Here is a 15,367-nt window from a genome sequence, read left to right as displayed (position 1 = left end):
TCCTGGCTGAATCCAGCACATACAGACAGGCAGGACTGCTTTGCTGCTCCAGTGAGGAACGGACACGGCACGAGTCCTGTAGGGTTTGGGTGGTTTAAAAGGTCTTTTGCAGACAGACACGGCTGCAGATGAACCAACCAACTCCGAAATGGCATCTTTCTTGGACCTCCTGAGGTTAACTCAGCCAAGAGATTGCTGTGAAGGCAGGAGGTTGAGGGGAAAAAACCCATCTTGGTCCCTGAAGACTGAGAAGCATAATCCTGTATCTCCAAAATTCCCAGAATCCAAAAGAAAATTAGTACATTTACTTAAAAAGCATTAGGTAATTATAATGGAATTTAAAAAAAAAAAAATAATTTGAGCAATTGTCAAGGTGTACATATTTCATAATGTATTTTACCTAAAGAAATACATTATAAAATAAGAAGGGGAAAAAAAACAAGTGCAGAAGGTGAGCAAAGCATCGCTAACCCTCCCCAATAATTCCAAACCAGGTTTTCCATCCTCCAACGCAGAGCAATTAAAAAACAGATGACTGCACAGCTAGGGACGTTTCTTTTCTGGCATACGCTTCCTCACCTCCTCGGAGGTATTCGGCACACATGGTGTCTGGCTTGGCCCCCTAGCCCCCCTAGTCCTTGCAGAAGGGGTAACGGGTTTAAACTGAAATGAGGGAGATTTAGACTGGACATCAGGAAGAAGTTCTTCCCGGAGAGGGTGGGGAGGCACTGGGACAGGTTGCCCAGAGAAGCTGTGGATGCCCCATCCCTGGGAGTGTCCAAGGCCAGGCTGGATGAGGCTTGGAGCAACCTGGTCTGGTGGAAGGTGTCCCTGCCCGTGGCAGGGGGGGGGACTGGGTGGGCTTTAGGGTCCCTTCCAACCCAGACCTTTCTGTGATTCTATGAATAAAACGCCTCCTCTCAAAACCTCTATCATTTGAGTATTAGTTCCACCCAAATATGCTCTGCACTCTTGATGATGGGGGCAGCATTCATCGGTACTGACTGGGCTCAGGGGTTTGGTGGTTTGCTTCTGCACAGGCTGCATCTTGGGTGCGTTACATTAACGTTACTACCCAGACCCATCCCACTGAGACAAGCATTTAAACACACCAGCTAGGAAAATCACAATGCAAGCTTTTTTCTCCTCTAGGACAGAGCAGGAGGTCAGTATCAGATCATTTGATGGGGCCTCCAGGTTTATTTTCTGGACCATAATCGGTTTAAGCAAGGCAAACGCCTCCCAGCCCAACTTTTGACAGGGGGTCAAAAGACTAAACCACACCAGGGAAGATAAGAGAAGCTCTGGCTTGGAGGAACAGAGAAGAGTAATTGCTGGGATCAGAGAGTAAGGAACAGCAGCAAGGTCGGCACTGCAGGGAGCTGCAAAGTGGCCGAAAACGCTGTGCTTAATATTTGCATTAACAATCCAGTCAGACAGCGCTGATTCAGCCCATCAACATCCTCGACTGCAAAGCCAGAGCGCAGAAAGCCCACGGGAGGTCAGAAGAAAACCACAGCCCCTTTGGAAGCCTGAACCAGCACTGGTAAAAGCTATCAATAAGTGTAAAATAAGTATGTTCTGTGTGTAACGAGTATATGCAAGTATGCCATTTCCATATAAGGGGCATAAAGTAAGTGTAAGCATGCACCAACAAGAGCAAGTTAAAAAGCTGTGCAGTGAAGGAGGAGAAATAAGCATGGCACCTGCGGCTTAGAAGGGACCCAGGCAGCTACCACCCTGGGCGCTCCCGCCTGGCTCCACAGGTCCTCCGCGCATCCATGGACCAGGAGGAGGGGATGCTGCACAGGTGTCACCTCCGCCTGCAACTGGAGACACTGCTTCGGGCCCGTGCTGCCCTAATGTAGCAGTTCAAGCTGAGGCACCTCTGCGGGGCTGAAATGCCCTTCAGCTACATCATCTTATAAGGTTTTAACTGAAAAGTGTTTGAAAAGTCACAATATTAGATTTGGAGTTTCTTCATATTCAGGAGAGAAGAATCTTGGCCGCAGTGTTATGAGAATTTTTTAAGTGTGACAGATATCTGGAATTAAACTAATTTTCTATAATCAAAATCCTCCTGCTGCTTACGATACAAGCCAGTTGAATCTCTGACTTGATCAGATCCTCTCTCCAAACCAGTGACCCTTCCAAGGGCCATCGCGCTGTCCCTTGTATCCCACCCAACGTGTGCACCTACGCCGGCTTCCCAGGACAGCCAAGGGCACTGTCGAGGACAGAGCTCTCCCCATGCTTTCATTCGTCTCATCTCTCCCTCTGCGCCATCTGGATCCAAAAAATACGGTCTAAAATAGAATTTCATTTATTTCCTTCTGGACAGTAATGGAACAAACGGGCCCATGGTGATCAGCTCAGCCTTCTATTACTGTGCGTGCATTAAACATTAACGCAGCCATAATCCTTCTCTTGGTGGAGGTATTAAAAATGCACGGACCATTTCCAATTTGAATCCCATAATTACCCATAACATTCTCAAAGGGTCTTTATTTTTTCAGATGTCACCGTGTCATTTCCCCAAGCACTTCCCTCTCCCCACTCCATTTCTATCTGGCCGCCTCTCGCTGGGTACAGATTCCTTGCCAAACAGGTAAATTCCATCACCCCAGGCTTCCCTTGGACAGGGAGAGCAAAAAGCATCCTGGGCGTAGGGATCCTTATCTCAGCACTACGCCAGGCTTCATGGAGATAGGGAAACTTGCTACAGCCTTAGCATCAGCCTCAACTCCCAGATTCCGTCCCCAGAGCATCGGTACTGCACATCTGTAGTTCCATGATGGACAGCAAGACCCACACTCTCGGATGGTGCTCCCAGCAATGTTCATAACTGTTCCCACAGCAGAGGGCTGCTTTCCAAAAATAGGGCATCACCCATGGGATCAGGAGTCTGCTTGAATCCTAACGCAACACTTGGCTGCTTTGGGCAACCTGCTCTCCCCCGCTTCAGTGGGGGCCCTCATCATCCATCGACCCTCCCTGGGTTAGCCAGGAACACTAGCAGCAGATGGGCTTAAGCTGGTACGGGAAGGAAAAAAGCAAAATAGGGAAGCACCAAGACAGAATTTACCCAGGGATAAATGTGCTTATCGTATCCATGGCCTGGCAGAGCATCCCTACCAGCAGCCAAGGAGCCCAACCCCTTTGTTTTCTATATCATAACCAAGAGCAAAAAGAAACACCACGTCTACCCACTCTTGGAAAGACTATCACACGTTAATTCCCACATTTCCCTAGGTTTTACTGAATTTGTCCGTACAGATACCGCACATTCAGCCAATTTGCTCACATTCCCATGAAACAGCTTACAATTTTTTGCTTTCTATTAAAGACAAAATCACTGTCAGCGTGAATCCTGCAGTCCTGCTGCTAAGCCCCTACTCCTACCCCAGAGACAGGCAGTCACTGTTACCAACTGTGAACGGTGTGCCAGCATGCTTACGCCGGCCCTTTGCCATTTTATGCCTTTATATTTCCTATTTCTTATGCAGTTTCTAATCCGTGGCTTTTTTTTGCCTTTCAAGCAAACCACTGTGCAACAGACTTATGGGAAAGGTGCTCTGACAGCTCAGTAAAGTGTCAGCTGCTCCTTTTCCTCTGATTTCGCTCCCGTGTCCAAAAAATTCTAACACATGCACAAATATTTCCTGCAGGAGCGGCCCAGCCATCAGCAGATACTGGTGATGTAAAATACTACTCTGCTTCGTACTTTCAAGTCATTTACTGGCTATTAAGTAGGACCTGTTCAGTTTACAACAACAATTTAAACTGTGGCAGTGGTTTTCTAAGGTTTTACAAGTCGCTGGGATATTCCCTCTCTCTACACAAGTTTTATCATACGAGGACATTTGTTTTCTGGACTAATTGTGAAAGATGTTTATTTATGACTGTAGCACAAGGATACGCCAAGTCCCATTTGGGTTATTTAGGCACAGCACTGATGACACCATCACCGAGGAGCTGTAAAGATGAGGTTACCAGTTACAGCCGCACATAACCAGGACACTTCAACATCACGCTCACTGGCGTAAGGGAGTTACGTGGATGATGCACTTCAGCATGAGGTGAGCCCTGGCTTTTGCTGGACAGCTTTTTTTACCTGGACAGCTTCTCCAGCTGGTCCATAAGCTCCCAGGCACGAAGATTGGGTGTAACCCAGCCTTAGGCAGGAGGACAGAGCCCTAAGCACCCCCTGCACACCAAGCTCCATCTTTGCTGGTGATGGATGAGGTTGAAGGAGGAGAGAGACTAAAACACTCTCAAATAAACAGGGAATTCAATCCAGGGAACCCGCACCTTTCCCAGTCCCTTGCCCATACCACAGCGAGCCGCACGATTCCCTGGGCACTGGCTCTGTTCCCACAGACTGGGGTGCGAGCGCTCTAACCTGCAGAGCACCCTTATGGATGCAGGCTATCCTCCTGGATGCAGAGCATCCACATCCCAAGGACAGGGCTACCACTGCTTACGATTTGGGGGCTGAGGACTCTGAGGGTCCAGAGAGGAAGACCGGGAGCGTGCCTGACGGATGCCACACTATCGGAGGGGGTGAGACAGCACTGAAGGATACAGAACAGAGTTTGGAGGTGAAGGGAAAGCAGTTCCAAAACAAAATACCTTTACTATTTAAGGCAACAGAAGCACAAGCCACACGCTGTTTACAGCTTGTTCATTTATACAGTTGTAATTCCAACGTGTTCTGACCTCCAATGCTTTAGTCACCAGCTCCCTGTCAGCAAGGGTAGCCACCTGCTGATAAGTGACAGTTTTGGTTTTTTACTTTATCAATAACTTCTGGGGAGGTTTGAAGGCATTTCTGGTAATTTCTGGTCATGCAAACGTCTCTCTTACTGGTATTTCCACTGGGGAAGGGAGACCATGATCGTGCTACTCCAGGTTACAGTTGTGATCCCAGTTATATGACGGGATGTGGACACAGCCCCTTGCCACAGGGGGAGCCACAAGCCCAGCCGGGGCAAGCTTTGCAGCATGGGCACCCCTTGAGCCCATCATGAGCTCAGAGGTTTCGGCAAAGTGGCCTCTGTGTTACCCTACTGAAGTCAAACTGAAGAGACGAGCAGCAACACACCCATCCCCAAGCAGCTTTGCTGGCTGCATAGCTCCGGGAGAGACCCCAGCCCATATCCAAGCACCACCCTGCCCGGCACCAAAGGTCCAGGTCATGCAAAGCCAGGTTTGGGGTGGCTCCAGGGGAGCCCGCAGCCTTGGCAGAGCTGCCCACCATGCCCAAAAGCTTTTTGGGGACCCTCATGGGAGAAGCCCACCCACCCCATCCAGGGAGAAGCACATCATGTCACCTTCTCTTCTAGGCTGTATGGGAACAGGTTGCCCAGAGAAGCTGTGGATGCCCCATCCCTGGAAGTGTTCAAGGCCAGGCTGGATGAGGTTTTGAGCAACCTAGTCTAGTGGAAGGTGTCCCTGCCCATGGCAGGGGGTGGGACTGGGTGGGCTTTAACATTCCCACCCAAACCATTCCACGATTCACCCAAGCCCTGCTCTACACCAGCAAAACCACCCCAGTCAGTGGCTTCTCGTACAGTGCTGGGCTGGGACCAAGGAAGGGCATTTTCAGTATGTGGTCGTCGGCTTTGTCTTGCCTTTCAGCTCTCATAGCAGCAGATAAACTACCTATTAATAAAACAGAGCTTACAAGCACAGACAAGTGTTTATCTTCTTTCAAGAGCAGCGGGTTATTGGCTGATGGTATCTCCAGAAGTAGAATGAAAGCACAAACATCATAAATCCCTCACAAAGAGAATACTTTTGTAAAAAAAATTAAAAAAAAAAGCAAACAAACAAACAAAAAAACAGGTAAAAGGGCAACTTGAAGAAAGATAACGTGCAGAATTAAGTTAGGAACTGAAAAATACGTTCTCTAAAAAACAAAAACCCTGTGAACTTCAGTAATTGCCAGAGCCTGATGTAAAGGCGAGGTGCTGAACTGGTGGGCCCTTCAGGGCACTGACAGAGTTCAAGTTGTGCCACACATGCAGCTCCAGAGCGCAAAACCTATTTACCCCTCACTCAGTGATGGCATCAGCCCTCTTCTAAACATGCCATTCCATGAATGGGACTGTTTTTAAATAGCTGTTCGAGAAGAAATGCATCCTGTCTTCCCATCGCCTTCCTTGTGGTTCCTCCTTTGCCAAATGGGAAGCTGACCTGACTGTCTTTCCACTACATGAAACTGTTGCTCAGCATTCCCTCTTCTACCCAGAAATCCAATTTCTGCAAGATTTCAAGGCATTTCGTATCCCAAGAGCCCATCACACTCAGCTGAAGTTGGCCTGAAGACCTCGGGATAGAGCTGCAGGAGTCCCTCAAGGATTGCATGGGGGGCGAGTGGCAGAACCCCTTCGTCCCCAGGGACGCCCTGTCTCCCCTCTCACCCTGTCTCCAAGCTCCGCAACCTTGCTGGCAGCTCCCACACAACCCCAGGGCGGCAGAGGGGCATTTATCTGGAGGCATCCTCCTCTCCTCTCCCCTGCCAGAAGCTATGCCAGCAGGAGCGTTTCTTTTCCATAGGGACTGGTGATAAATCCAGGCACAGGCCAGGGGGGCAGGGGGACACTGGGGTTTGGTAACTTAAACATTTCATCCTGGAGCTCTGTGGGAGTGAAGTAAACAGACATAAAACAAAAGGTCACAGATAGTCCAACGCCTATTCCAAAACACAAGTCCGAGAAGACGGAGGAGTCCAACCACAGGGCACGAAGCACTTGTGTAAGAGATGGCAGAAGGATACCTCCCCCCCTCCAGAGCCAAGGGCCAAAACACCACAAGGAACAGTGCTCCAGAGGTTTAGGGTCTGCCTGCCAAGCCCCAGGCTGAATGGGTGCTGCTGCAGGGGTCCAGTGTCTGATAGAAACATCTCCCCTGCCCTCCCCTAGTGAGTGTAGCTGCAGGGCTAAAGCAAGTCTGGGGCAGTACGAGGCATGCTGTGTGGCACGATACTTTTTGGGTGGGTACCAGGGGCCATGGTTGGCCATCAGCACCATCATCTCCCACCACTGGGGAGGGGGATGAGCCCACTGGAGTGGGTGGGCTGGGAGTGGGACCCGTTTTAGTGGGACGCTCCTGTGCCACCCAAAACAAGGGCACGTGCGCACCGTCTGAAGTGGTTACGGAAACAAGGGTCCTGTACAGGTCACCCCATCCCAACCCTGGATGGGCACGCAGAGCGCATGGAGCAAGGATTTCCGTCAAAACCAGGAGGTGATGATCCTGGGACCACATCCGAGTCCTTAAAACCAAATTCAGGAAGCAGATTTTAAGCAGTGTTTGATTAAAACGATCAATTCATACCTCTCTGTTCCCATGCTAAGCTGGTGTTTCCGAGGCAGATCTCAGTTACCCCCTTGGCTGCGATCTGCAAAGCTATCCTTCTATACAGTGAGGTAAAGGAAGAACAAGGTGCCTTTGTTAAATACTCAGGAGAAGCTCACATGCTCCAGTGCCCTCTGGGTAAGGGAATGGCTGAGAGCTGGCCCATCAGGGCATCTCTAAACGATGCAACACATGTCCAGATCTGTAGTCGATTTGCCAAAAACATATGTTATTACTAGACTGGACATTATCACACTTTAAGTATATTAATGATATATTTAGTATTAATTACATGTTTATATAGTACACAGTTATAGGCATCTTCATATGACACACCCAAAGCTTTCATAGTTATTCCCAAAAGGCAAAGAGAAAAATAGTTTTGCATATTCTCAGTGTGTGTCATGGATTGCACACAGAGCTCCCCAGCTTCCCTGGTCATTCCCAGCACGCCCCTTCTTTGGCGGAGGAGGAGAGGCCAAGCACTGGTACATCCCGTGATGCCGGGGTGCTGTGAGCACCAGCTTGCACAGTGCCCTGCAGGAGCGGGCTGGAAGGGCCATTAGAGCCACATTAAGATAGTACTAAAAATACCAAAAATGTCTGAAAAAATACCAGAAATTCCAGGATCTCTGCCCGACCCTGCTCCTCCTGCTGCTGCTGGGACCACACGGCAACAGCCCTTCACCCTCTGCTCAGAAGGGAGCCTGTCCAACCAGGGGTACCACGCTACTCCCCCTCTGCCCAAAAAGCCATCCACCTTGTACAACCCACCCTCCCATTTAATTTTTTTCCATATTTTCCATATCAGAATTAAACACACACTCCCACTTTCAAAATCACTGCCTTGCCCTTTGAGGGGAACAATCCTGTGTCTGTCGCTCCGCTTTCTGAGCGGGGTGGGCTCATGCAGCTAATGTGCTCCCGCACCCCTCCATCCTCCCCCACCAGTTTTCCACTGGCCACTTCCAACGGAACACAGGACTACCAGAGATAACAACTTCCTGGGACAACAAGAAGAGAGATACCCTCCTCCAAGGGAAAGGTAGCAGAGGATTTATTCATTATTAGACAGCAGCGAATCCAAGCACAGGCTGCAGATGGGGATGGAAACTACCCACCGGGCTTGGGTTTTTCAAATTAATGATGGGACCAAGGGATAAAACCTACTCAGAGAGGATTCTGCCCAAAATTTCGCTTCAGCAGCACAATAGCCTGCCAGTTTGTGTACTTGAGTGTCTGAGGGGCCGACAGAAAAACGGATTTGGGTTAGTTTAAAAAAACCGCAGCATTTGAAGTGATTTTGAAAGGAACACGGGCTCTCAGGAACTTGGTCCCACAAAGCCACCTTCGGCTGCACGTTTCCTGGGCGGGGTTTTAGTGCACTCAGTGTGGCATGGGAAAGTGTAACAGCCCATTTCATCATGCCAGGATTTGAATGAGGAGCTTTTCTCCATCCTTGACAGCTTCCTAGAGATGGAACGGGACATGTTGCATCCCCATCATCATCGCCCTGTGTAGCTCTTTTTCCACAGATGGTCCTCTCTCCAGGATTTCGTACCACCACGTTACACCTTAGCAGGTTGCAAAAAGTTAAAACTGAAGTCAGAGAATAATAACAAAGAACATGTTTAAAAATGGTCTTTGATGCTCACTGGAGAGTGTTGCCCAACAGTGACACAAAAAACACTTTGGGAAGTCATGTAGAAAATCAGGTATTGGCTCAACCTGCACCAAATTCAGGTATGGAAAAAGAGCTGGTTTCCCTGGCTTCTGTCCCAGACGGGGACAAAGGAAAACAAATCACAGCGCTCCCCGGTGCTGCAGGATAAAGGGCCATTTAAAAGGTCACTGGGCAAACACAGGAGACCTGGAATAGCATGTTCGCTTTTACTCACCGCACCTCAAACCCTCTCAGACATGAAGGAGCCCAGGGAAGGTAAAAGCACGGCAGCATCCCCACAGCCAGCGTGAACGGTGCTGCAAGCAGCACCTACTAGCGAAGCCGGCTTCTGTGCAGATAAAAACATAAATAACACTTAGAAAAAGGAGGTTTATGATCCCTAAGGGAAAGCAGCATCACGTGTTGACAAGAAACACATTGCCACAACATGCCAACAGAGTGTTGGCCAGCTCTGAGCTTCCTGCATCCCTCCAAAGATGCAAGTTGGTTTTCCCACTTCTGGAGTCAACATCCATGAGAGTTCAGGAAGACGCAGAGATGGCCTCAGTTCCACCCAAATTCCCCTTCATTCTGCGCAGCTGGGGAGCAGGTTCTCTCTCCCCAGATTAACCACAGGCATGCCCAATGCAGCAGGTACTGCAGGTGGCTTTGCTTGCAGAGAAATAACAATCCCTGCCGCCCAAAAATTGCCGTTAGCACAGGAGAGGGAGAGGAACTGAGGCACGTGCTGAGCGCTGCCATGTCCCACGGGTGGGATGTTTCTCAGTAGGCATCTCTTAAGGGAATTCCTGCCAGATCCCATTTCCTACTCGTTAAACCGAGATCTACTCCAAGGCCTGCAGAGATGCTGGCAGCCCACCTTCAACCTCACCTCAGCAGTGACAAGCGTGATGGGAGAGGAGGCTGTCACTGTAGGTACTCAAAAACTGAGCCTTGATAAGCTTGTTACCCCTGCTTCCGAACTGCGTGAAGGATTAATACTGAAATTATTAATACTGAAATTGTTGAAAAACAATTAAATTCTGTGCTGAGGAGGGTAAGTCTGGCCAAGGGCTCTTAGGGAGCACAGGCTGGCTGGCACAAAGCCTCTGCTGCACCAGTGCCTTTCATTTTCTGAGGAAAATGGCAGAAATCCATGTCCATTTAAGAGAGCCCCTTTTCCTGTCCTCTCTCATTCCTACACCCGACTACCAAGGGGACACCTGGGATCCAGATCGGACGCAGGCAAGGCTGCTGTGAGGCGCCCGGGCATGTCCCAGCTTGCGGCATCTCCATCACCTCCGAGAGGGCCGCCTGGAGTCCAGCAAGGCTGGTTATGGACCTGCGGCCACATCAGACCACCCCCCAACATAAAAAATGCAGGAACCCTCACCAAAGCCTCAAGAGAACAGGAAGGAGCCTGACAAGGCAGATGCCGGTGCCAGGCAGCCCACTGCAGCTGAACCGTTGTGATACCGCAGGCTTGGCACCGCAGCCCGCACATTTCACATTGTTCCACCACCTTACATGGAATCAAGCCTCAGGAGACATCAAAACCCGCCCTAAGCAAGGCATTCATACAAACATGGGGTCTGTGCATTGAGAACATCCTAAGGCCGCTGCTTGGATAGGTACAGTCAACCCACAACGTGACTGTGATCTGAGAAACCAGCATGTCGGTCCAGATCACTCACTGTGGGTGTTTCAGAGCTTAAACAAATCCAGATCTCAAAGACCTCAGTTCAGAGCAGGAAAATATAGGAGAGCCCTGGGACAGGCAGAGTGGGGAGACAAGGATGTTGAAGGGTTTGCCACCCCACAAACACAGGGATGGGTGGCAGGGGAAGGCTGGGATGGGCCTCCCTGTTTTTGAAACATCTGCACTAGGGAGATGGAGCCAAGGACCATAAACAGGGACTTGTGATGTGCAGCCGGTGCCAGCAGACCCTGTGCTTCATGGAAATACATCTTTAGCCTCAAAAACCTAGGGGAGAAACAAGAATCCCCCAAAAGGCACGTTAGGATTCCTGTGCCAAGCACAGTCCCATGACATTCATCCCCAACCCTCCCCTACTGCTTCATTCTGACAGCTTCAGCAGAAGGAAATTCATATTTCACCTGTCAGTGTTCCTCCAGGATTTTTTCAGACATTGAGGAGCAAAGGGAAGCTGCACACCAGCCCCAGCGATCAGAAATACCCAATGCTCTGGCTGTTACATTAGTGTGAGCATCAGCTCACTCCTATTTTTAGCCATGTTCCTCATTCAATGTCTACTTCTGTCTCTAAGCGAACACTGCCACAGCTGCCAGCAGGCAGCTCGGCATAAATCCACTGTCACGGCAGCAGATTCCATTTTTGTCCGCCCCTGCTCCATGCACCCTCTCTCCCGTTTTAACACTCACGCCCTCGTTTTCTGCTGGAATGCAGCAAACCACAGTTTCAAGGAAAAAACTGCTGCAGAAGAGACACCTCGTCCACAAATATGCTTTGCAGGATGCTCCAGATGTGCGGAAGCCCTGGGACATACAAGATACCCATATTCCCTGCGCAGGGAGCTCGGTGCACCCTTGCCGGGATTGCATCTCTGGTGCCTGATACAAAACCCAACCAAACAGCACCACAACCCCACTCCCCAAACCACCACAGCGCTGTCAAAATTAAAGCCCAGAAGGTATGAGTCACTGTAAGCTTCGATAAGTTGGATTTTTATCCTGTCAATACGCTCATCCCAGTTGTCCTGATGAAGCAGCGCTGCTCTACCACGTGGGATTTTAGGATGTAGGAAGAGTGACTGGTACCAGCACACAGCGGTGTCACAGCCACCAGCTGCACTGCTGCTGTGACAATAAACCACATGCCAATTGAGCTTTGAAATAGGTGTAAACTGCATCAACTTACATATTTGGCCTGAAAATCCAAGTATCTGGCTTTTTCACTCAGAACAATGGTGAGCAAGTGATCAAGGACAGCCCCCAGCAGTAATTCTTTCTTGCCAGCCAAAGGAAGATGAACAAACACAAGACAAATGAGAGCTGGAAGGACTTACCAGATAAAGCAGGGTACTGCGCAAACAGGACTGGGCCCGGGCACTCCAAACACACTCTCATTCCTGCAGATTTCCCAAAAAAACAGCAAAAGCTTCCCCATAGCACAGCCCTCCTGGCATCCCTCTGCTCACAGGCACAGCCTCAGTGCAGGCATCCTCCTATCTATCCCAGGTCCCTCATCCACAGCACCCTATCCCACTGGCCCACCCCCTCACTCCCAATTTAAAGCCTTTTCTCCAGATTGGCCACCCCATGTCTTCTTGGCCAGGTGGATCCAGTTCTCCCAATCGCTCTCATAGGCTCCAGCTGCACAATCAGGCTCCCACCTGCAGTCCCCTCCACTCCTCCTGAAGCACTTCCCTCGCTGGTGGGATCAAGGAGACAAGCACCTGGGGTCCCCCATACCTTGCCCACCCCCAGGGGCCACAGATCCCTCTTGACCTGTGCGGGTGTCCCCTGCACAGCCACCCTTCCCCACACTGGCATGACAGCAGCCCAACAGCGTCAGCCAGGGAGGATGATGAGGGTGATGGAGGCACTGAAGGCCTGAGGACCATGCAGTGTGTAGGGCCCCAGCCCTGGGGCAATGATCACTGCCTTCCCCACTGCAAGGGCAGGCTGCTTCTGCTGCACTTTCCAATGTATTTACTGCCAAATACACTGCCAGGACAGCTAAAACACAGACTAGGTGTGGCATTAATTTGTCTTCTAGGGGCTAGTTCCAGTGTATTTACCTTCTATTATTGTCCCTCCCAAACAGTTTTTGGGAATAAAGGCTTACTTTGATGGCAAGTTCAACAGGTTGCAGTCAGTAGGACTTAGTGTTTCCAACTATCTTCATGATCAATGCGTATGTTACAGGATTACTGGAAAGATCAGTCAGGAATGGTTAGAGATGTCCCATTAAAGCAAGCAGATCTGCTGCCCTGGCATGTTAATACACTCGAGCAGGGTTTGTAGGAGCCTCAGAACCGTAGGTCTGGTGCTGCCGCCCAGCTCCTCAGCTCTCAGAGCGCTGGTGAGAGCTGCAGACTCCTGCACTGGCCCTGCACCTTTCCCTTTAACTGCTGGACATCAAGGACCATTAAAGGGAATCAGCTCCAGCACAGTGCTTTTGTTCAAACAAAAACCATCTCCAGCCAGTAATAGCAAAACTCTTCAAATACATTTATTTGTCACCAAAGAAAATCCTGTACAGTACTCACGAAACAAGGCAGGGCCATTGCTGCGTTAAGACTGGCTTTCATCAATGTCTTTGTCTGGATCTGCTTCTGCAGCTTCACTCTCCTGCTGCTGTTTCTTCCAGAGTTTAGCCATAGCAAGCAGTTTGAGATTAGGCTGATTGGCAGTATCTTCTGGGAAAATATAATCATAGTATTCCTCCCAGCCGGCATCAGACTAGGGAAAAAAAAAAAAAACCAAAAAAAAACACACCACCAAGCAAGCTTAATTTGCATGTCAACGTTCACCATCCGAAGAAGGTGCTGTTAACAAGAAGGTGCTGTTAACAAGCGGAGCAGCGAGACAACAACGGTAACATTGGTGTTCCTCAGCCCACCCACAGCCGCTGAGAAAGGGAGCACAGCAGGTGTGGGACAGCTCTGCAGTGCTACCTGGAGCTGGCTGGGTTTGTCCATGGTAGGAGTGTTTGGCCCAAGTATTTCCCCAGGATCTGCTGCCCCTCCCAGCCCGCTTGAAGAGCAAGGAGCGTGGCAGCACAGGGTTCAGGTCAACATGCCTTCCCCAGCTCCTGCAGTACAACCGCTATGAATGAACAGCCTCCACCATGGCCGACTGCTGTGTGTACCAGCCCCCAAGGGTTCACAGTAACTACCTGCATCGCTGTTCCTCTTACCCCATCTTCAGCCTGCAGTTTCCTCCTCTTCTTTATTTTCTCAGGCATAAGCTTATCTATCCTCTCCTTCGTGGTGTCGGTTCCAAACTCCCCTTCGAAGTTTCTCCAGGATTCCAGAAGCATGACTCTCTCTTCTTTCTCCTCACAGCTTCGCATCGCCTTATTAGCCTCTTCGTAAATCTGCCGGCAGCGCGACAGACTCCCCTCCCTCCTCGCGGACAGCTCAAACTGCGCAAAGCTGATCCAGACCTGTGGTGAAAGCAAACCAAACCCGAGCTCAAACCTCTGCTATGGAGTTCAATAGATCAGGAAACCTCCTGCAAAGCCTTCTCCCGTGCAAGATACGCCCGCTGTTACATGTCATTGCTGTTACATGTCATTCTGAAATGTCCCTTTTTCATGGCACAGGCATGGTACTGAGCACTGCTGATTTGGAGAAGTCAGACAATCCAAGCAGCCAAGGTTTCCGTCCGCCCCGGAGCAGACTGAAGACCAATTCTGTACTGTGGGTATCCCCACATACCTTCACGTGCTGTGTCCGCTGGAGCAACCTGCGGTACAGGTTTCTGGTTTTCTCAAACTCCTCCTGCTCAATTTCAAAGTCGATGTAGGATTTCCAAAGAACCTGCAGAAAGGAATGTTCACAGCACACTAAGATAACAGGGCAGAAGCCCGGATAAACAGGAAGCTTCCCTGAGGTTTTGGAGATCTGGGTATTTACTGACTGGACCAGTCAGGACTGCACTAAGCAACACCCCATCCTGTGCACACCACCCGTTTCGCTTGCTACTGTGAGCATGTTTCTCCCTCCACATTTTACCGTGGGTTTTACAGGCCCAGCACACACTGCCAAGACACAGATGCTACATTAATGAGACGCAGGCTCAGCCACTCTGGTAAGCAGCTGTGCCCAAGCTGAGAGATTATTCACATCGTAATTAGTCCCACTGCGTAATAAGTACCTGAAAATTGTGCCAAGAGTAAAGCTGACCTGCGCCCTTACCTCTGGCATGTCTAGCCGGGGCTGGCCAATGGCCAACTCGTATATCGCACGGGCTCTGTCGATGTCGCCAAGAATGGTCTCCAGTTCAGCAAACTTAATCCATGACGTACAGTTTTCCGGTGCAAACTCCAGGAATTTTTCATACAGCTTTCGGCAGCGATCAAACTCTCGCAACTGTAGCTCCAATTCAATATACCCTTTGAACAGCTTGTTTTTTGGACATTTACCTATGGACGTCCCCTGTCAAGCAAAATAAAGGATCACTTCAAGAAGACCCACTCCATTTTCTACACACCTGTTTACTTTTTGGTATTTGTTGGAGTAGAGTTTGGTTTTTAAGACTGGTCAGGGCCAGCATGAAATCCAACCAATGCCGGATGAAATGTGGATTAAGTAATTTAATATCAAATTCTGACATCTTTGTCGGTGACATGGA

General features: G+C 49.7%; 1 protein-coding gene across 1 annotated transcript; it reads right to left on the bottom strand.

Moving 5' to 3' along the window:
- Window positions 1–13,303: 13,303 nt before the first annotated feature.
- LOC104509041 (crooked neck-like protein 1) lies at window positions 13,304–15,171 on the bottom strand (the record flags this gene model as incomplete). The annotated part of the gene is made up of 4 exons (XM_010150849.1): window positions 13,304–13,471; window positions 13,929–14,177; window positions 14,452–14,553; window positions 14,932–15,171. Coding segments are annotated over 4 exons (759 nt in total), but the record flags the coding sequence as incomplete, so codon positions are not given.
- Between the last annotated feature and the right edge of the window lie 196 nt (window positions 15,172–15,367).

The sequence above is a fragment of the Eurypyga helias genome, unplaced genomic scaffold (assembly GCF_000690775.1).
Source record: "Eurypyga helias isolate BGI_N326 unplaced genomic scaffold, ASM69077v1 Scaffold47304, whole genome shotgun sequence".
Lineage (NCBI taxonomy): Eukaryota > Metazoa > Chordata > Aves > Eurypygiformes > Eurypygidae > Eurypyga > Eurypyga helias.
The sequence above is the reverse complement of the archived record's forward strand: the minus strand, read 5'-3'. Positions and strand labels throughout refer to the sequence as shown.